The 21,666-nt window shown below is 42.7% G+C and overlaps 1 protein-coding gene across 8 annotated transcripts in view; it reads left to right on the top strand.

Moving 5' to 3' along the window:
* LOC148332832 (teneurin-3-like) overlaps positions 1 to 21,666 on the top strand; it is a 111,810-nt gene that overhangs the window by 57,476 nt on the left and 32,668 nt on the right. For 5 of the 8 annotated variants that reach the window (XM_088303545.1, XM_088303540.1, XM_088303539.1 and 2 more), the window contains 12 exons: positions 3,144 to 3,411; positions 8,135 to 8,308; positions 8,499 to 8,563; positions 9,639 to 9,758; positions 10,523 to 10,603; positions 10,705 to 10,829; positions 11,588 to 11,843; positions 13,066 to 13,167; positions 15,148 to 15,342; positions 16,309 to 16,509; positions 17,347 to 17,532; positions 18,991 to 19,017. In XM_088303545.1, coding sequence (XP_088159671.1) covers positions 3,144 to 3,411; positions 8,135 to 8,308; positions 8,499 to 8,563; positions 9,639 to 9,758; positions 10,523 to 10,603; positions 10,705 to 10,829; positions 11,588 to 11,843; positions 13,066 to 13,167; positions 15,148 to 15,342; positions 16,309 to 16,509; positions 17,347 to 17,532; positions 18,991 to 19,017 — 1,800 coding nt within the window. The remainder of the gene's footprint in view (positions 1 to 3,143; positions 3,412 to 8,134; positions 8,309 to 8,498; positions 8,564 to 9,638; positions 9,759 to 10,522; positions 10,604 to 10,704; positions 10,830 to 11,587; positions 11,844 to 13,065; positions 13,168 to 15,147; positions 15,343 to 16,308; positions 16,510 to 17,346; positions 17,533 to 18,990; positions 19,018 to 21,666) is intronic. The other 3 variants (XM_088303542.1, XM_088303541.1, XM_088303538.1) reach the window with 1 other exon arrangement.

Here is a 21,666-nt window from a genome sequence, read left to right as displayed (position 1 = left end):
ATATCCGTCAATGGCAGTGACTGAGTTAATATGAATTCATTAATAAATTCATTTCAAGTTGATAAGAAGTGAATTGCTTTTTTAGTTGACACGGCACACAGTTACAGCATCCAACTTTGAACTTTTTGTTAGACTTTTCAAACTATTTTCTAAGATCTAAAAAAGCTTTAACATGTTGTAAAACGCTAAAGTTGTTGAATAAATACGTGCTTAACTGCATTTAAACAAGTTTTGGAAATGTTGACAGCATTTGCCCTTTTTTCAACCAACGAATATGGGCTTGAAATATCGGTTATCGGCCTCCGTGAAGACTAAAAATCGGTATCGGCATCGACCCTGAAAACAAAGCATCTCGGTGCATATGGACAGTTTGGAGTGTTGAGTTTTCGGAAAGCCAGGAGGAACCCGCGGAATCGCGGGAAGAACAAGCAAACCAAGGCCCGACTTCAGAACCGTGACGGCTCGGCCACCGCGTCGCCGGGTCGTCAGCATTCCTGAGAGATGGCAAACTATCGTAAACAGTCAAGATGATTTCGTTTACCTCCAAAGTCTGTCCTCGATTCAAACAAATTGCTCATCTCTCATGCTTTTTTTTTTTTTGCCGATGATTAACGCTCATCGATCCAAAAGTGGTGCACTCCACCTACACGAAGAGTAAAGACAGCCTGGAGCTGCGGGAAGAAGCCACGCTTGCTTCGGTCTCGAAGGTGGAATGAGTTTTCACGCTTGGCAGCACACAAGTCTTAACTCTTAAACTGACCTCTTCCACTCTGTACAAGTGTTGCCTTTTTTTTCCCGCCCGCTCGTCTTCTCCTCCTTCTTTTACTCCTCTTGCTCTCATTTCAGTTTCTGTACATTTCGTTGACCGTTGCTGTTGCCCTCGGCAACTTTTAATTGATTTCTTGTGACACTCGCTGTTCTTTTTGTATGCTTTTTTTTTTTTCTTGTTTGAGTATCCGCGGCTGCGCTGAACCATGAACTACTTGCAAAAAGCTACTTACCGCATTTTATTTTTTTTTTTTAAACCTTTTGTGTCTTCACATGTTGTCATTTTTTATCCAATATAATTATGCCAGTTATTGTTTTCAATAAAAAAATAAAAATTGCAACTTCAAGTCTCTTCAAGTTCCGTTTCAGCCGCCGCTCTCCGGCATCCGCTCGCCTATTCAAGAGAAATTTCATTCTCGACTTTATTTGATATTCTTTATTTCTTGTCTCACTCGCTGACTCTGATTCTGTAGCAAGCATTCCGATTTGGTACATTGAGATAAAATGCGTCACGATTCACATCAAACCACCCAAAAAAAACAAAAACGACGGCAAACGTGCGATTAAGAAGATTGCATGGTTTGACTGCTTGACATGTTTCCGCTGGATCAAATGAGGCCGGCGGAATGCGTGGCGCATGTCGGCGTTTCGCAGTCGTACTGCACGTGTGTTGATGTCTTGTATTTGTTCCGGATCATTTAGCTCACACTGCTGACTAATTGAAACTGCTTCAGGTGTTTCTGGTTTTCAACTCCTAAAATGAGCCCAAGATCACCCACGACGATGAGCGGGATAAGAAGTTGGGCCGGACCATTCATGGAAATTGGAATTGTCATTCTTTAAAATGCTTTCATCGAAGGAAAGCGATTAACGTGCAGAACGGCACGATGGCCAAGCCAACGATGTGAAGGTTTCCTTCATGGAGTGCTTCTCAATTATTTTCTGTCCAGCAAGAAGAAAACAATCAATTGATTGTGCCGTACCCGAGCGTCCTTCAAAGGAACAAAAACTCGATTAGTCACTGTGAATTCGGTCTAAAAGTGCAAACACGAATTGGACATTTCGGAGCGCTCGCCGTCATCCTGTGACATCGCACGTCCCGCACACTCGACTCTTCATTTCAGACTTGTTTACCGATCCACTCAATGGTGCTATAAAAATGCCTTCTGTCGGGTTTTATGTTCTGAGAAGGGGGCGGGGCATTTACAGCGCCATGGCTGACAATGCAGTCAGCCTGCGAGCCTCCAATGCGACTTTGGTCCGTAAAATGTAGAAAACGAACTTTGGCCGACGCTGCCATCAGCGTTCCTCTCACCGGCATGTTTGACGCTTACTTTTTTTCTCTTTCTATTGTGAGAATGTGACTGATTTGGAATTAGCTTCAATTCTGTTGGTGCTGTGCCATGTTTTTTGCTTCTTTGGACAATTACCAGGAAGCACTTGAAATGCTGCAAAAAAAGTGGAAGAGTAAAACGAGAGCCTCCGGCATTTTATGAGCAACATAAAAAACAAATGAATAATTCTGTTTGCTTTACTTTGGGATTTGTAAGCGAAATATTATACGCTTGCGTTTTAAACCGATATTCTAAAATTGTGCAGTTGCATTGAGATGGGCTAGTGAGTATTGCAGTCATTGGAATCGAGATTTCGTTTCAGAATTTTGTCGTTCCATTTTTCCGCACACACACACTGGAGAAATTATTATTTAGCTCAACAGGTGGCACATTTGAAAGTGTGTCTTCAGAGATTTCTGCTTCAACCGCTTGAAATGGCGTAAAAAGGGCCTTTCCAATAATCACAAACAACGATTGATCGTATTCTACAATTTTGCCGTTGGAATCGTCTCTTGCATGTTCAAAGACTCATCAAGAATGCGCGTGTGTGTGCGTGAGTGCATGAAGGGCAGCCGTGTGCATTGGTTTCCACGTGCCATCTATTTTTCTTTGCAAATAAATAACAACAGTGGTGAAAAATGGACACGTGATGCTCTTAATGGAAATCATAAACCGACATCGCCGTTCATTTTCTCAAAGCAAACAAATCTGTGCAGAAAACCAGCAGGTCATATTTGAGCTCCTATTTTGCTACCGAGGAAAATAAAAGCCCAAGTTTTGCATTCTGCGCCTTTCAAAAGATGCACAAAATGAGCACGAGTTCGATTTTGGTTCATTCTTGTTTGTCACAATTCGACATGAGTGAACAACAACACTTAATTTGTATTGATTTCATTTTGTAAGCCTTCCCCAATGCATCATTTTTTTGAAGCATTTTCATCCATTTTGCAGCAAGGGCAGATTGCAATGAAATGACCATTTCTGATGAAATTTGACACAAAGCGCTGTAAGTTTGAGTTTTTTTTTTTTTTTTTTTTCCAGAGCAACCATCCAATCACCACGGCTCTTCTCTGCCTCCTGTGGCCCCCCCATTTCGTCAGCAGCCGTCAGTAACAGCTCTCAACCAGTCACTGGGCTCGGCGCATCACCCCGGTCAATCGCTGAATTCTACTCGCCAGCTAACTCCTCCCACTGGAAACCCGGCCACTGCGGCCGGCCAATCACCTGGCGAGCTGCAGACCACGCCCCCAGAAAGCGTCCCGCTGCAAGACAGCTGGGTGCTGGGTAGCAATGTGCCTCTGGAAACAAGGTAAATTCAACACCAAATTATTTCGTTGATTTATTCCTAGTTTCATTCTCTGAGCTGTTTCATCTCACGACCGTTGCGGGCATGCCGGAGCCCGGTTGTAAAAAAAAACAACTGATTTTATGTAGAAAACACAAAGCCGTGGTACTAAATTGGCCACAATTTAGAATTTTTAAAAACTGCAAGAGATAACTTTAAGGAGAAATTACTGCAATTGATTTCATATTTATTTAGTTTATATCAGTGTTGCAGTGTTTTTCTCTGATCTGGTTTCCAACGAGCAATGCAATGAACGTGTTTGTCACAATCGGATTTGAGCCATCTCGCCCAGCTGCAGCGTCACGCACGAGCGAGTCGAGCCGGATCGTCAAAAGTTGTGTTCAGAAACTGTGAGCGGGGCGCGCTCGGCCATTCGACAAGCCGACGACCACCAAACTTCGGCAATTAAAATGTTCGAGTGTTTGTTGAAGTTGGTCTTAAAACAGCTTCCCTTAACGTGAATCCTAATTTTATCCAACGGTCCTTGCCAAACAAAAATTAAATCATGATTACTTCCACGACTTTGCTTCTTCTTTGAGAGATTGAAAGTTTTACTTGCGGTCATAAATCGATTTTAGGATAAAAAAAATGAAAACGTCAACATAGTCATTAGCCGACGTTGCCCGGCTCGTAGGTGTCGTTTCTCTGTATTTATTCTTCCCTTTACATTTTCAAAGTTAAATTGGTCGTAATGGCGGTAATTATTGAGTTGAACCCAATAAAAAAATGAAGAATAATAAAGTGGAGGCCAACTTTACTTTACTTGTGGTTTTTTCACTTTTCCGGTCGCAATCGACCGTGAAAAACGTAGGATTACCGTTTGCATATATTTCTGACGTTTATCTGACGTTATCGTCAATAAGAGGAACACAACGACCCATTTTGCCAAAACTGAGGCAAAATAAAATCCACTGAGCAGGCCTACGGTGAAAATGTAGATGCCGGTGAACAACTTGGCGTTCAGAAATGAGAAATCACGTGACTGGGATGGAACCTATGCGCTACCTTCAAAGAGCATCTGGACTTTTCATTTTCTGTCTCGGCCACGTGGCCGAAGCGATCTGTTACTCGGTCGGGCTCGGCTGCCGACGTACCAGCTGCACGTTTGCGCGTCTGCGCGGCCCGTGACCCGGCCTGTGGCGGTCAGGGCGTCGGCTCGCCCTCCGTATAAATTAGTCCATATGTGGCCCAACGTCGCCTCGTCCGAGACAAAGACAACGAAAGGCCCGTTGCTCTTCGAGAGTTAAATTGGCGTTACTTTATTTTTGCGAATCAAACTGCACCCCTCAAAGTGGCGCAAGTGAGGCCAGCAAGCCTTTTGGAACCATCAGTTGATTTCTATTCGATTCTGATCGGGAAAGTATTTTCTGCAAATATGTCGTGCATCTTTGCGCTTGTTTTCATCAACATGCTTCTGATTACGACCCAATATTTTTGAATAAACGGAGGGAAAAAAACAAACAACGCATTTCTTTTTAAATCTAATGTAAATTTTGATTTTCAATGCACAAAGCATATTTTCTGACAGTGAAAAAAAAATGGTCGACATCGAGCTGTCATTGCAACTCCGATTCACCGCAACGTGTTTTAATGAGAATTTGTTGACCTTTGCTTCACCAAACAATTTACAGTCAACTGGAGTTTTTACCATCCCCCCCCCCGTTTTCGATCATTCCCTGGGAGAAAAACGGAGACGCCGAGAGATTGATGGAGGGGAAAATATCACTCTCTCTGATCTTTACAACCTCCAGCATTTTGGCTTTGTTCCTGCATGAGTTGGAGAATGTTTAGACTCTTGGGACTTTATCTCTGCTTTGGATTTATTTTAGTATTAAAAGGTTCAGAGTTTAGTTTTCAGATCATTCAAACTGGATTGATTCCAGAAAAACCTGGAAGTGTGTTAGGAAGGAATGTTGAAACACACCGTTGCCCTCCACTGCATGGAACCACATTCGGAAGTACAGATGGAGAATCGTCGCGAATGCGAGGATGCAAGAACGAACCAGTCGTTGGTCTTTTTTCCAAATTGGCCACCTAATTGCTGAGTCAAAATAGATTTCCCAACACATTGCAGATGTCTTTTGGCTTCTCTTGCCCTCAAGAGGAAAGGAAAAACAAAACAAAAAACCTAGATCACAGGTGTTAAACTCAAGGCCTGGGGGCCAAACCCGGCCCAGCACAGCATTTAATATGGCCCGCAAAACCAAATTCATGTTTCCTGTTTAAATACTAAAATTGAAAATTGTTTTAAGAACATGAATGATTGCAAGCATTTTTTGTTACAAGCCCCCTTTTGAAATAAATGTGAGAATGGTTTCAAGAGGAAGGCAACCCCAAAATGTTCTTTACAATAAAATGTTCTATACGACTTCACTGGTCTCAACACAGCATTGGGATTTCCTGGCTCACCTATTTTCTGACGCTGAGCCGTGATTGGTCGTTACCTGAGGCCTGAGTAAGTGTGATGTCATATGAATCCGAAATCCGTGTTTAGACTACGAGGGCTGCAAAGAACAAAATTTTTTTGTGTTGACTTCCCCTTTAAGCAGCAAACTTTGCCCGTTTTTAGCCATGTCAGGGCGGCCATTTTACCACTTTCTGATGATTGAAAATGACATCACGGTCAATCACGTCAAATCTGTTCTCGAAGCGGAGCCGTGATTGCTTTTTGATGGATTCGGTGTTGAACATTTGACTTTTCAGTGAAACATTCCTTTAATTGCCTTGAAATCTTGAAAATGGTCCGGCCCCACCTTACCTCTTTGAGCTCCTCCACTTCTCCTTCCGAGCGCAACGCCTCGCGTGAGCGCAGTGGAAGCGAGGACTTTGCAAACGCTCAAATGGGATCGAGACGCCCCCCCCCCACCCCCCCCCTCCCTTTGGAATGACTTCCCGTTAAACGTTAGGCAAGCCGCCATTTTTCAAACTGGTTTTAAGACACATTTCTATTCTTTGGCTTTTGCCTCAGCATGAGACTCGCCGATGATTTAGTGTTGGATTGCGTTCTCAGTTTTTATGTTTGTAATTTCAAGTTTGAACGATGTGTTTTTGTCCGATGTTGACCTGATGTGCAGCCGTCATTGCTTTTAAAGCGCCATGTGAATGAAGTGGGTTGAAAAAGCGCTCCAAATCGCACCCTCCCGAAAATCAACAATGTCAACAAACACGTTGCTGTTTGCTTCCAAATGTGTTGCTTGCATTTATTTCACATTTTTAAGGAATAATAAAAAAAACAAAAAAACAATGTCATGTCATCATCATGCTCTTTGTTCCGTTTGTAAAAACAAAAAAGTTTCATCCTATCAATAGTCCCTCCCAACATCTGCCGCTTAAAATAGGTGGCATGCAAGTGCTTTCCATTTATTTGCTCCTGTTCTTTTGCTTTGTTAAGTTGTAATCAGTATGGACATCGCTGCTGCTTTCATTCCTTTTAGTCACATCCAAAGCAACACACACACACACACACACACACACATCGACAACAATAAAACAAGGGTGGCAGCTTCAACATTTGTGTGTTGGCCTCCATTAATGAAGACATCCAGTGTGAATAATTCCTAAAATGCAGGTTACAGAAAAGAGATTTGAAGGCCCATTATCTTTAAGAGGCTCCCACATTAGTTGTGGTTGCCGCTCGCTGCGCTCACACATTTTACACTCGATTATGCCTGCAATCTCGGCTTGTCTGCTGTCATTAGTTGGCAGCAACACAGTCAATGGCCAGTCGGCCACCTCAAGCTCTCCCGCCATACGCCGTGCATTTGTCAATTTGAAATCCTTTTAGCTGCACGTCTCAAAGTTCTGGCGGCAAAGCGCAACCGGATTGATTCTCGCTTGCGTCTTGCTTCGACGCTTGCTTTGAAATGTAGTTTGGGAAGCTCATTTGCATCCGTACGGCCGCTCTTAAAAATGAGAAAAAAAAAGGAGAACCGGTCGTACGGGAAAGGAAGTCGTGGCAACGGATCACATAAGTCTCGGTTTGGGTGGGATCACAAAAATAAACGAATGAATGAACTCTTAATGGCTGATGTGATCGTTTAAGATTGAACGCAGTCTTGGGCAGGATACATCGTTTCTCTCTCAGCGTGTGTCCACAACTGTCATGGGTTAAATCGGTGCTTCTGCGACCCCGCCCCCCCCCCCAACATCGTGCAAACGCTCGCCCGACGTTCGGCTTCCGACCATTCCTTGCCATCGCCCAACTTTCATCTGGCGTCACGTCTTGCCCGGAGGCAGCTATTAATTGCCGGCCAATCGGCTATAATTGTTAATCGCGCCGTCTTGTTCGAGAGAAGTCGTAATTGTAATTGCAGATGCTCATTAGCGGAAGCTTTGTCATTAATTACACGCCGTGACCTTGATCATTACTGTACATGCTTGTTGCTGTGATTTTCATCCGTGCGGATTCTGTCAAACGGAAATAACAACTTTTGGATTGAGGTTGTACCGTTTTGAAAAAATGTTGCTCACGTTTGTGTTATCGGAGCAAACATTACACATATTATGACTTCATGATGCAGATCAAAAACGACTCAGCCGTTCTGCGTTTCACAGTAAACAAAGTGTTGGGTTTTTTTTTTTTCGGGCCCAAAAGGCTTCATCTTCGTTGAAAGGCTAACAACCATTTTGACGAGGAATGGACTGGTAACTTGTTTTCTTCTTTTTCTTTTCTCTCTCCTCCTGCAAGGCACTTTCTTTTTAAGACAGGTACAGGTACCACGCCACTCTTCTCCACTGCAACACCCGGGTACACGATGGCGACAGGCTCAGTGTACTCGCCGCCAACCCGACCTTTGCCAAGAAACACCTTGTCCCGCTCGGCCTTCAAATTTAAAAAATCCTCCAAATATTGCTCATGGAGGTAAGGTCGCATCTTTCGTACCTTTCTTTGAATGTGTACAAATATATTTTGATACCACAATTGTCCTTGTTCATAAATATGGAGGGAAAAGGGGTCAAAAACTAAAAAGAGACACGATAGACTCCGTCAACACTAATATAAAAAAAGTCATTTCCGCATCCACAAATATATGTTGTGTGTTTCCTTTTAGGTGTACAGCCCTCAGTGCGGTGGGACTGTCTGTGCTCCTCTCGATCGTGCTCTGTTACTGCATCGGTAAGACCTCATCTGCGCTCGATCACACAATGAAAAATTCCCGTCCGTGCATCGCCGGAGACGATTCGCTGCAATTCGGGAGGAGGATTTCATTTTCCAAGAGTTTATGTCACTGCAGCGCAGCACTTTGATGTGTTTTGCTCTTCTTGGTGAACAGAACCCAAACAAAGGTTGCTCTTTGAAATTGACCATCCCAACTTGCGATACAATAAAACGGAATGAGAATGAAGTGGAATACGACCAAACGGCTTCTCATGACGACTTGTTGCAAATGTTCAGCTCAGATGTTTTTTGTGGTAGGAGACATTTGTGACTGCGCGGAATCCATCCGTATGTTTAGGTCAAGTTTTCAAATTGACTTTTGGCATCGCGTTGAAAGATCCAGCGTCGTTTGATTGTTGGCCATCACGAGGAATCATCCAAAAAAAAAAAGCTGCTGTCGATTAGCCGGCATTCTCCCATGACCCTTTGGCTCCCGTCCTCACCGGGAGGCGTCGTGGCGACCCGACTGGCACAGCGTGGCTCTAATTTAATGAGGCGTAGAGGTGTGGAAGCACAAAAATGTTTGCGCACGTGCGTGCGCGCCAGCCAGCAGGGATTTTTTTGTTTTGCTCTGGCAAAATATTCCCATGTTGCATCAACACTTGACTACGCCGTTTGAGTGCAATCCAAGATCTCGATCATCTTTTGAATCAACCCAAACGTGTTGCTTTGTCTAATCTTTGTCGTTTGGCCGTGTATAGAATCGTCTCGCGGGATGTTAGGCCTCGTCACATTTTCCTCATCAAACCTCCCTTAAAAGGAAAATAATTGCGTCTTCCCTTCTGTCCTGTTGTGTGTGTGTTAGCTAATTAGTAAATCTAAATCCTTTGTCTTGATCATTTCTTGTTTGATATAAAAAAATTTTTTATTACAAATGACGTTGTTTCTTCTGGCCACCAAAATTCATGAAGCTTCTCTGTCTCGATTTCCGGATTGAATTTTTTTCATTTATTTTTTTTTTCTGTATCTTCCTTGCAATTCATTTTGCGGTTCACTCACTTGTCACTTTGTCCCTTTCCTCGTCGTGCTGCAGCGATGCACCTGTTTGGTCTGAACTGGCAGCTCCAGGAGAGTGAGGGATACGGAGCCTTTGAAAATGGAGGTGTGGGAAGAGATACGACCCCCAACACCTTCATGGTATCCACAGACAATGGTGAGGCTCTCTTGAAAAAAAAAAAAGAAAAAGTTCTTTTGCTCCTCTCATAAATTCGCACCGAAATCGGAACAAATGGCACAACGTATGACATTTGTTTTTTTTTTTTGTAATTGCGACAGCAATTTGACCGCATGCTTGTATTCAGGTCGTTTAATAAAACAAAAAAAAAAAATCCTGGCTGTTTTTGGGAGACGGCAGTGGATGCTGACACAGTAAAAGGGAGAGAAACAAGACATTTATGTGATGTTGTAAAAGCAAAAGTTCGCCTGGCTCTCGCATTTATTGGCGTGTGTGTCGGCCGTGTTGGTTCCATGGATGGAGATTTTTATGAGAAGCCCATTATTTCATTTCCATACGCAAAGCAAATAAACATTGTTTACGTGTTCCGTTTTAAATTCATGGAGCGCTCATGTGCTCGCATCAAGATTCGGCTCATATTTCACTTCACGCGTTTTTATTAGTTACTTTTACACGTTAATTGCCTGAAAACGGACGTTAGTTTGATGAAATAAATGTGACAACTGACTTATTCAATGGATTTCAGGTTTTCTCACTGGAATCCAGGATGTCTCATTTGTTTGGCGCCGTCTTTCCAAGGTCACGCCCACTCCACGGGGGCTGCCATCGCACGTTCGATTTCTCGGGATTTTGCGCAATGCTAACGACAGATTGCGCCGTTTGAATGTCGCCTTTCGAGATTGTCCGTCCAAATTGCGTCCACCCCGTGGCAGGTGTCATTGTGTCGCTTTGCTCGTCTGCAGGTAAAATTGTTCTGGAAAACAACACGATAGACACAGGCGAAGTGGATGTGGGTCGACGAGCCATTCGAGACGTCCCGCCAGGTTCGTTCGTCGCCCGCGTGCGCTCAAACAGTCTGGTGTTCATGTCACGTCGCCGCTGATACAGACTTGCACCATTTTGTTTTTTTGCGCGCTCTTCGCAGGTGTGTTTTGGAGGTCACAGCTTTACGTTGACCAACCGCAGTTCTTGAAATTTAACATCTCCGTGCAGAAAGACGCTCTTGTTGGCGTGTATGGACGCAAAGGATTACCACCCTCACACACGCAGGTAGAAACACTTCAACATTTTCCTCTTCTTCAAAGCCAAATTTAAAACGAAGAAAGTGCAAAGTCACGTGACTCTTCTTTGAGACTTTTGCCAACAGAACGTATCGCCTCATTCCGCATTCCCATTTCGCAAACCCGGATGCCCTTTGGGAATTGATCATGGTCAAATGTTTGACGACGTCTTTGTTCGGAATGAGCAGATAAGCCGCTTACGATCCAAGACATTTCATTAATCGCCACACTTACATCTCTTTGTGCTAAATCACGTCTTGTGGAAAGAAACGAATGCATTGATCTGTAAAGAAATATTGTCGCTCTGCTATCCCGATCACACGGCTCAGCGTTCCATAATCGCGTGCGTCCTTGTCGCAAGCCCAATTCTGCTAAGATACGCTTTCAAAATGCATCTTCAGCCGGGAGAAAATACATTTGCGTATATTTGCAGCTCAATATCCTCGCTCTGCGACGATAAACCTTTGTTATTAACGCTGTGTAAGATTGTGATAAGATGTCATTGAAATCATCCATAAAAAGGACATTAATGTGGTTGAGAAATGTTTCAAAAAAAAGATACGCTCAAATCAATGCTTGTGATCCCCTCGCCAACGGCTGCCGCACACTCAGCAATATTTTTAAAAAAAAATTGAATGATTTGTCGGAAAGAATAAGCGTAAAGTTAACATTGGTGATTTTTTTTGTTTAAAAACATGATTTGTCAATGCGATTCGTTGACGCTTGTGGTGCGCGCTCCTCTTCCAGTATGACTTTGTGGAGCTGCTTGATGGAAGTCGACTCATATCCAAAGACAAGCGCTCCCTGAGCGACACCCACGCGACGCGTGTACACTCACTCGGCGGCTCGGAAAGGAAGCCCGGAGGAGAGATCCGTCGCAGACGATCGGTGAACATCCACGAGGCGGGCTTCATCCAGTACCTGGACACGGGCATTTGGCATCTGGCATTTTACAACGACGGGCGCAATACAGAACAAGTGTCTTATAATACTGTCCTCATCGGTAAGTCTTAATCTCATGCCCCCGCGTTCAAATGTATTGGATCGCAAAACAAAATGCCTTTGATAAAATGTTAGATTGTGAAAAAAAAAAAAAAACATTTCAACGTAAACCCAACCGCGGCATTGTGCAGCACGGAGCCAACTCCAAACACGATGAAGAAGCAGACAAGCAACGAAGAGAGAAAAGACGCTTCAACGACGCCGGCGTGCGACAAATTTACGCGGCGAGCGAGAGTGGCGTCACTCAAATAAACAAACAGTCAACTCCGTCCGATAGTTGATATTAAACACCTGCAAGTGGAACGTGGTGTTCCCTCTCTTTAACGCACCAGCACCACAGCCAACATTGAATGAAAGCCCATGCAAGCGTTTCAATAAAATTGCCTGAAGAAAATCAACCTTTGCAGTGATCTGGTGCACAAGCAATTTTGCACGTTACGCTGCATAACAACGGACACAAAAACAATTCTTTGTTTTTAATGTGTTAAAAAAAAAGCAATAATTAACTATATTTTCTGATATGAATGACTTAAATTGTAAAACATTATTCAGGCGCGTTGCCCAGCCCTACTACGCACTTATGTGTCAGAAAATCTTTATCCAGACCAGATTTTTTTATTCCCGCAAACTGATACGACACCATATGGAAAGCGCTTTGTTACAGCTGCAGCTGTTGTGAAACGCGCTGTGTAAATAAAGTTGGCTTGCATTGACCTCTTATTAAAGCTTAGTTATTGTATACAAAAAAATCTGCCTTTTTTCTGCAGATAGTTAAATAGTGAAAAAAAGAGAAAAAAATCACAATACTTATATGACGATATACTTTTCAGTCATATCAAAAATATGCCTTCGTGAAAAAAAACATTTTCTGTTGCGCGCATGTGCTTCCAGTATAAGCCCCAACAACGAGAGTGATTTGCAGAATAAGATACGTCACACTTTGACCTGTTTGCATCTCATAAAAGAGCAAAATGCATATTGCAATTTGTTTTTATAAAATCCTCGTGTTTGATGTGACGCACAGAAGAGAGACCAAAAATGGAGTGCGATGGCGAGAATGAGCGAGAAAGCAGGATAATTGGCTGTTAGAATCTGTTGATTGGACTAACTGCCCGTAACCATAGCAACCGCAGCCGACAGGTCTTTCAATGTGTGTTTGAGTTCTCACCATATATCCTGCCTCGCCAATTAACTTGCACCCTCTTTGCTTCTGTCTCCATCAGACTCGATTATGGAGTGTCCCCAGAATTGTCATGGAAACGGAGATTGTCTCTCAGGGATATGCCATTGTTTTCCCGGATTTCTGGGACCCGACTGCTCTCGAGGTACGCACGCAGCGAGTGTGACCCGCACATGCCGAGACGTATGCTCGGGAAGACCGTTGAATTTGATTACCGTCGACGAAGGAGTCAAAGACGTATTTCTTGACAAGTCTTGACATCCGCCGGCCCATTCCTCCCACCATCATCACAACACTTCGGCGCTTCCACTGCAACATCTCCCGCATCCCACCCGCCCACTCTAATGCTTTGCCCTCAGCTCATATCTATACAGTATGTACTGGATCTCGATCATCAAATTTCGGGGGAATTTTTGAAAATAAACCCTCCTCACAATTTATGCATGTTTTTTTTTTTTTTATTTGCTCCAGTCGAATGTTTCATAATAAAATACATACACTCACTGGGCTCTGCGTTACATATGCACACTCCAAAGAGATCCACTTTAGTCGAGTCATTAACTTAAAAATAGGACTATGACTGTTGTAGTTTTAGTTTGCATTCGAGTAAAGATATTACTGAACTGCTCGTATTTGCACAAACAGTCGCCAGTTCAATAATAGGCAGATTGTTCAAATGAACCCGCTCGGAAAGTATGAAAACAAACCGAGAAGTGTTATTGTATTGGCAAATGGAAGCAGCCGCTTCTGCATTTTATTAGATTGTGTGCTCATATCTTTCTGGCCAGTGTGTGGCTGACTGAAAGCAGTCGTGTTTGTGTCGCATACAACTCAAATACAAGAAGATTAGGTTCTGTTTGCTCCTGTGCATTATTTGTCGAGCTCGGTGAGTTAGTTCAAAAACACGTCAGCTGGGTGCTGTCTTCTTTTAAGGTAGGAATATGACGGCCAATTTAAGAACGCCATTGTTCTCATGCAGTATTAAGAAGCGTTCAAGTATTAAGTTGTGGTGCAACGAATCATCTTGCGGTACCGATCAAGAATCACGGTTCGAGTCGGGCGCCATCCGCGTAATGGTTGGCGAAAAAAAAAGTGCGCGTTCACGTCAACGCAGCAAGATTAGTCCGCATTCACTTCGACAGCAGCAGGGGTAGTTGAAAATGCGTCTGGTTCACGCAAGTCGCATGAGGAGAAGCATTTTGGCAACATGGAGTGAAGCCAGTCCTCAAATGAATGACGCAGGATTTTTTTTTCTGCCTCTTGTCTTGACGCCGTCATTTTAGACAAACCAAGCTACTAACATACTCAAGGAGAACGCCGTCTCAGCAAAGGCTTAACTTCAAAATAAAGCTTAACAAATAATACATTGAGTCATTGAGGCCAATGCAATAGCCTTAGTAGACTTTTATTTTGAAGTTAGCCCGTGTGGTGGCGTAACGGCTATTCGATTGCTCTTTTCGACGCTGTTTAAATTGACAAGACATAGTTAGCACCGAATTTCAAAACATCCCCTCCCAAAGTCATATTCATAATTTAGGATGCCAACAGGATGCTAGTTAAATACGCCGTCATTGTATGATATGGTCCGGCGTTAGCGGCTAGCTGTTAGTATTAGCAACAATGCACGGATGATATCTTAACAGCAGTTCCTTGGCTTACTTTTTCTCTTTTTTTCCCATTTATTTCTTACTTCTTTTGCAATTCTGTGGGCCTAGATTACTTTGTAGAAGACTCTTCATGTTTAAACTATGCGAATGTGCCTTAAATTGCAGCTCGAGGTATTTTTCATTATGAAAACAAAAACTGGAAGGTGAAATATCTGGAAGGATACCTTGTTATTTTATACATTATACCACATATTAAATAAGAAATGTATCCTGCTGGATATTGCGTTAAATTGCATTCTTAAATCCTATACGGCCATATTAGACACTAGGAGTTGATTTTATTTATTTATTTATTTATGGGCAAAAAAAAGTGTTTTATAAAATAAGTAAAGACCAAGTTCTATTGATCTTTTTTTTCTTTCTGATCTGAACAACGATCTGATCCGTGACTCAAAATCCGTGATCCGATCGTTGCAACATTACTTTGAAGTCCTCAAAGTTATTTGTGTCCTGTACAGCGACCTGTCCTGTGCTGTGCAGTGGGAATGGCCAATATTCCCGAGGACGCTGCCAATGCTACAGCGGGTGGAAAGGCACCGAGTGCGACGTACTCTACAACCAGTGTATTGACATCCATTGTGGAGGACACGGCATTTGCATTATGGGCGCCTGCATCTGCAATACTGGTTATCAAGGAGACAACTGTCAAGAAGGTAAATATATCAGATGCGGAAATTCAAAGAAACAATTTTAGAAAAAAAAGAAGAAAATAACAAATATTCCCAAAGTGTTGGAGAATTTCAAGGGCCATCACGGCCACTAGCAATCGTTTGCTGACCAGCATTTTTTTTTCAGCTGCAACGTATTAAAGGGGAAGTCTTAAAAAAAGAAAATCTTTTCAAAATGTTCTTTGTGTCTTCACTCGTCTAAACCTGGCATTCTGTTTAATACTCCGTTTCTTGAATATGATTTGCGCAGCAAAATCCACCCGTTTTTAGCCATCTCTGGGGGAAGCCATTTTGTCACTTTCTGTCGATTAAAAATGACATCACAGTGGCTCTGGGCTCAGCTAACAGCCAATCACGGATCTCCCGTTTTCTGAATCACGAGATTGCCCAGCGATTTTTCAAACTTTTTTTTTCTCCGCTCAAAGAAAATTCTTTCTTTCTTTTTTTTCTTCTTTTCTTGTTCTGTGTTCACACTCACCAGAGACCTTAACTAGATTAGTTTCAGATGAATCCAATCCTCTTTTTTCCTTAATCCTTTTTGACTGATTGAGTTAACAGGACAGAAAAAGAATGTGAGAGAGGAGAATCTCCCCAGCAAAAGTGAAATTGTGAATTAGCGCGAGTGTGTTTGTGTGTGCGCTTTCATCCTTTTCACCACTGAGGTGTCTGCAAATGATGTTAAATACGACATGTAGGATTTCCATGAAAAATCTGAAAAAAAAAAAAAATTCAATTCTAAAGATATCTACGAACAGCAGCGAGGTGAGACAAATGTTCCCGCCAGCGGATGAAATTGAAATGGCTGGCTTGGCATTTGATTTGATATTATGCAAAAATATGCAACTCATGTTTTAGCTCGAACTGTGTAATGCGTATAATTCACCTTCCTTCTACTTGATGGAACACTTGGCATCATGTTTAAGCTTCTTGTCTTTCTTTGTTGGCCTCCAGTGGACTGCATTGATCCCAGTTGTTCAGCCCATGGCGTGTGCATTCATGGCGAGTGTCACTGTCAGCCCGGCTGGGGTGGAGCCAGCTGCGAAATTGCCAAGGCCATGTGTCCAGACCAGTGTTCAGGTCATGGCACATATAACACGGAAACCAGCACCTGTACCTGCGACCAGAACTGGACTGGACCAGATTGCTCCTTAGGTGCGTATCAGGTCATACGATGAAGTCAAAGTGTGTGCGTAAATGGAAAAAAGTGAGAAAATGTATGCATCTCACCCAAGAAAATCTCACCTGACATACTGAATTCTGAAGCACATATGCAACCTAAATTCTCATGGATGTTAAAAAAAAAAAACATAGCAGTGGCGGGCCGTGCATTTCACATGCGGGCTTTGAGTCAAGTCGTACTTAGTCCTCGCCTCATAATATTATTGACGACACTCACGCAGTCCTCAGTGAGTGTCGGATGACGTAGCTTCTGTTGAAAAGTCCGTCTTGAAAATGGCCTCGCGAGTGTATTTGCAATTAAATCCACACTTTTCCCTCCTTCAAAAGAACAAGGATATATTTTAGATTTTCCAACGGTCGCCAGTTACGACTTTCGGGTGTTTTGATTGAGTGAGTATCCAATCTTGAAACGCGTTCATCACCTTCAGCGCAAGGCCAGCGAGAAGGCCTTCCTGTCATCAACTCGGGATCTGATTGGCTATCGCAACTGTTTATCACATCTGAAAGCCGATTGACTTTGACGGAAGAGACGCCCGCAAGATTTTAAGCCTCGGATCAATAGTGCGTGCTACTGGTATTGTGAAATCTGCCCGGCAACATGAGCTAGCTGGATTGTGATTGGATTAAAACTCCCAAACCTAAAAATTCAACACTCGGATCGAATATGACATCAAAGAGAAGAATAGGATTGTGATTTCTGGATGATGTGAGGCCAACAAAGAAGACTGGCGGTTGCTCCCGGTGTTGCGTCGCATGTTAATGCATTTATTCCGTATAAATCCTGTCATATGTATTCCATTCTCTCAACAGAGGTGTGTGAAGTGGAGTGCGGAAGTCACGGCATTTGTTACGGCGGTTTGTGTCGGTGCGAGGAGGGATGGACCGGAAGCGTGTGCGATCAGAAGGCCTGCCATCCGTTGTGCAGCAAGAATGGCGTGTGTAAGGAGGGCAAGTGTGAGTGTGACCAGGGATGGACTGGGGAGCATTGTAATATCGGTAAGTTGATCGTGCACGCCGGGGATTGCGCTTTTTTTTGACCTCATTGTGGTCAGAAGATGACTTGATTTGAGTAAAAGCACACATTTTTCTCAAGCACACTGCCGTGTGTTGAGCTCCACTTGTGATCATCAAAACGTGATTGTCGACGAGCGGCAAAGCCGACACAATAAATTAGGATTCAATTCAAGACCGCAATCCGTTTTTATTCTTCGCCTTACAAATGAAGGCGATGAATCAAATCTTTGAATGCTTCAAAAAAAAAATAAAATGTTGTTCATTTCTTGAAACGAAAGGATGCACGTCGATCTTTAATTTGGGCAAACTCGTTTGCCAAAGTCCAATAATTCAAACATCCCGACGTTTAATTTCAGGTTGCAAAGTGGTAAATTGACACTTTGACGATTATTCCACTTTGCCGTCGTCGCCTTTTTGCTTCTGATGAAAAGCAACCGAGCATACTCGTGTACACGGCCATCCCCCTAAACGAAGCGTGAGTCGATTGCGTCCCGACGTCACGTCACGTATATCCTTCGGACGTTTTCATTGGATGATGGGCCCGGCTCGATTCTATTCGCAATGCTTTTGAGCTTGCGTCATGCTCAACAGCGCCATCTAGTGGGGCCAGGCCTGAACTCTGAAGAAGTGACGCGCTGCTCTTCACACTCGGGGCGGCGTCAAATGCCAGAGGAAATCCGTACCGGAACAAACGTGGGTTTTATTGCCGGACCGAAACGTCAGTTAACAAGCTTAAACATTTGGGCAGCGCATCAGCGAGTTTCAAACGTTATTTGTTGTCAAACAGACTGACAGCAACAGTTTCACTGTCAGAGAGCTGCAAATTGGCTCGGCTTATTATCACTTGGACACACACGTTCGAGCTGAGTCTCCGGCTGCAGGATGCTGCGAGGGAACAACAACGGGACGAGGGAGGAGAACTCCATTTCGCGCTTAGCCAACAATGACCCCCCCTGTCCTGCCCCCCTTTTTTTGTTTAGCGGGATTGTACAGCGAAGCTGACGAGAAGCTTCACATCAAACTGTCGAAACATCACACGCACGTCACACACACTTTGGGAAATTGCGACCTCACTGTGGAATTGTTCCGCCGCTCGCTTGTTGTTCTTTTTTTTTATTTGACGCCGCCGGCAGCATCGCGGCCAATCGTTTTTCCTCGAGCCACTTTGCTCGTCTGTTAACGGGGACAGTTGATACGACTCGCACAAGAATGAACTTGCTGTCTTGGTTTGGATGTGTTTCAGTTGGTGCTCTCTAATTTGCATATTTTTATTTGTTATTTCAAACGTTGTGTCATCTTGGATGTTTGAGTTCCTAATGGAATATCCAATGCAATGGTGGTGGAATCTTTTTTTTTTTTTTTGCAACCAGCCAATATTCTGCACTGAAGACTTTCTCTCCTTCTTTCTTTGCTTCTTTCTGCTTCCTTCCCGTTCGAAAGCTCACAATCCGGATATTAGAGTCAAAGGTACTGTTCTCTTTTTCCGTCTCTCATCGACCTTCCTCATTCTTTGCTTTTCCCATCCCACTGTTGTGATTCTTCCTTTCTGTTGCCACTTACTCAATTGCAAAATAAATACTCCATTTTAGCGACAAGACAAATGGAATAGCGTTTTTTTTTTGTTGTTTTTTTTTAAATGGCGTTTTGCGGGGGGGTTCAAGTGGGCAATTAATTTCTACTCTTGTGGATCATCCCAGTTCTTGCGCGACTCGGATACTCTTTGGTCACGCATTTAGCGTGTTTGGGATGCTTTGAATTGACTTGTACTGCCGCGCCTTCCACTTCCTGCCGACCTGCGACAATTTGCAGCAGCCGTTCTACCGATCGCAATTGACGACCAAATCAAGTCTCTGCGGAGGTGTGAGGCACATGGTGGCCGCGCCACACTCGGACTGTTATTTTTTTTTTTGGAAAGCGGCGTCCCACTACAGTCAAACGGCACATTTTCCAGACACCTTTTATTGAGGGCAAAAATTTGCAGTCCAGTTCTTGATACGGCAAATGGATTTCCTCAACAAAGCAACGGTGCTCATTAACTCAGATTTAGAGTTTGATTTTGGCCTACTGTGTCCATTGGAAAAAAAAAAAAAAAGTCTTGTATTTTTGACGGAGCGCATGAAAAATGGAAGGCAAATGCAAAGTGTTGTGTTCATGTTTTTGCGTGTCCACATGCGGACATCAGAAGTGGTCACTTTTCATCTTTCCTCCACTGCACTCCACCCACGTTTGCTCTTCCTCCTCTCCTCTTCTTTTGGCTGCAGATTTCATTGATCCGTTCATTGCCGAGTGTATTTACTACTTTTGTTCAATTTACGTTTTTCCCTAATTTTCCTCCCTCTCTTCCTCGTGCCCTCTCCTTTTCTCAGGATATAAAGGTAATCTATTCATGTCAAAGCATTTTTTTGCAGGTTTCAATGTCACAAAGTAGAAAAACTTAAATGCTGTTTGTTTGTTTTTTGTTTTAGTTTTGCTCTTTCATTTGATGATATTTTTTATTTTTTATTTTTGCTTCACCACTTTGGTGTTCCTCACGTTCTATGTATTTATTTTTGTAATTGTCTTTTCATAATATTAGTTTAATGCCTATGGTCCTTATTTTCCTGGTTCGGAACGGTGCTTTCTGTTGTCGATACTCTCACACACACGCACACACACACACACACACACACCACAGCCAGTCTAAAATGTCCCTCTGTTGTTGTCTTGCACTCAGGGATCTGATTTTTTATTTTTTTTTTGTTTGTGTTGGTTTAGCCACTTGCCGTCCTTCTGTCTTCTGATTATCTTCACGCTGCCTCCACCCTTCTTCATTCGTCATTTCTGTCTCTTCAGCACGTCTTTGCTTTCGTTTTTTTTATTTCTTCTAGTATTATTTCTGTAAAAATGTGTGTCTCTGAGTGGTCTGCGGCAAAGGAATGCTTCCAAGAGGCATCAATTGGAGTCTTTCTCGCATGCCGTCGCAACCATGTGACCATCCTTACGTTTTGCCGGTTGTGTTTTCACATGGATTCAAATCTGTGATTTACCCCCCCCCCCCTCCGATATATATAAAATATTTATTTATGTATTTATTTTTAATGCAGACCAGTGTTCTTGGTTTAACAATACCAGTGTTGATGAAGCAAATGAGCTTGGTCTCGAAGAGACGTTCATTGTTCAACTGATTGCTAGGGCTTGGATTTTATTTGGATTTTGGAAAATATCTTTTGCTGGAACATTGTTAAAACATTTTTTTTTATTATTTTTCATTGACATTGCAATATCGAGCGACATTGTCTAATATAATTGAATAATCCTTCGAAAAGTATTTAGCAGTGTTTGTCTGCAGGATATTCGAGCGGTTCATGTGAAACGACAACATTTCAGTCTTTGTTTGAATTGTTTTTTTTTTCCTCATTGTCATGAAATCAGACTGAAAGTTCATTCGTTGGTTTACGTAGGAACATTTTTTGTTTCACACATTGGGCTTGAACCAATATGGGTTTTGAAGGTCGGTGGTTTTTTTTTGTTGTTTTTTTTTTAAATATGTTCCACATTAGTTTATGGGCCTTCTTACCATGCAATGTTTTCCTGCAAATATTTTTTTTCCCAGGTAAATTTATAAATCCCAATACATGTTTTTTTTTATTATTATTATTCTATAATTATTAATAGATAACACTCATAACAATAAATAATCAGATTATCTGGGTTACCGAGAGGTATTACAATATAACGCAGATATAGTGCCAGTTTTTAGTTGAACGTTTAAGCGTTGTGGTAGCAAAATTGCAAAAATCTAAACTGATTACTATATTGAAAAAAAAAAAAATTAAAATGTTAAGCTTTTAAAACATTTCCATTTAATCCACCAAGTCAAGTTGACCATCCAAAAGTGTCACAATTTGGAGTTCAACCAAAGTTGTCTGTAAAAATAACATGAGTGCTTGGAGGACGAAACGTCAGTCACCGCGGCGTCGCACAAGACTGATGATGTCGGACTTCAACCCAAAAAAAAAAAAGGTTTCAATTCATGGTGTCGTTTTAAAGATAACACCAAAAAACGTGCTTGTATTTCATCATCCAGCGAGTGTTGTAGGACAATTTAACCCCACAAAATGCGATCCACCGGCAACG

The sequence above is a fragment of the Idiotropiscis lumnitzeri genome, chromosome 8 (genome assembly GCF_059441095.1).
Source record: "Idiotropiscis lumnitzeri isolate Australia: NSW breed Sydney's pygmy pipehorse chromosome 8, RoL_Ilum_1.0, whole genome shotgun sequence".
In the NCBI taxonomy this organism is placed as follows: Eukaryota; Metazoa; Chordata; class Actinopteri; order Syngnathiformes; family Syngnathidae; genus Idiotropiscis; species Idiotropiscis lumnitzeri.
Note: the sequence above shows the minus strand (reverse complement) of the source record. Positions and strands in the feature narration are given on the sequence as shown.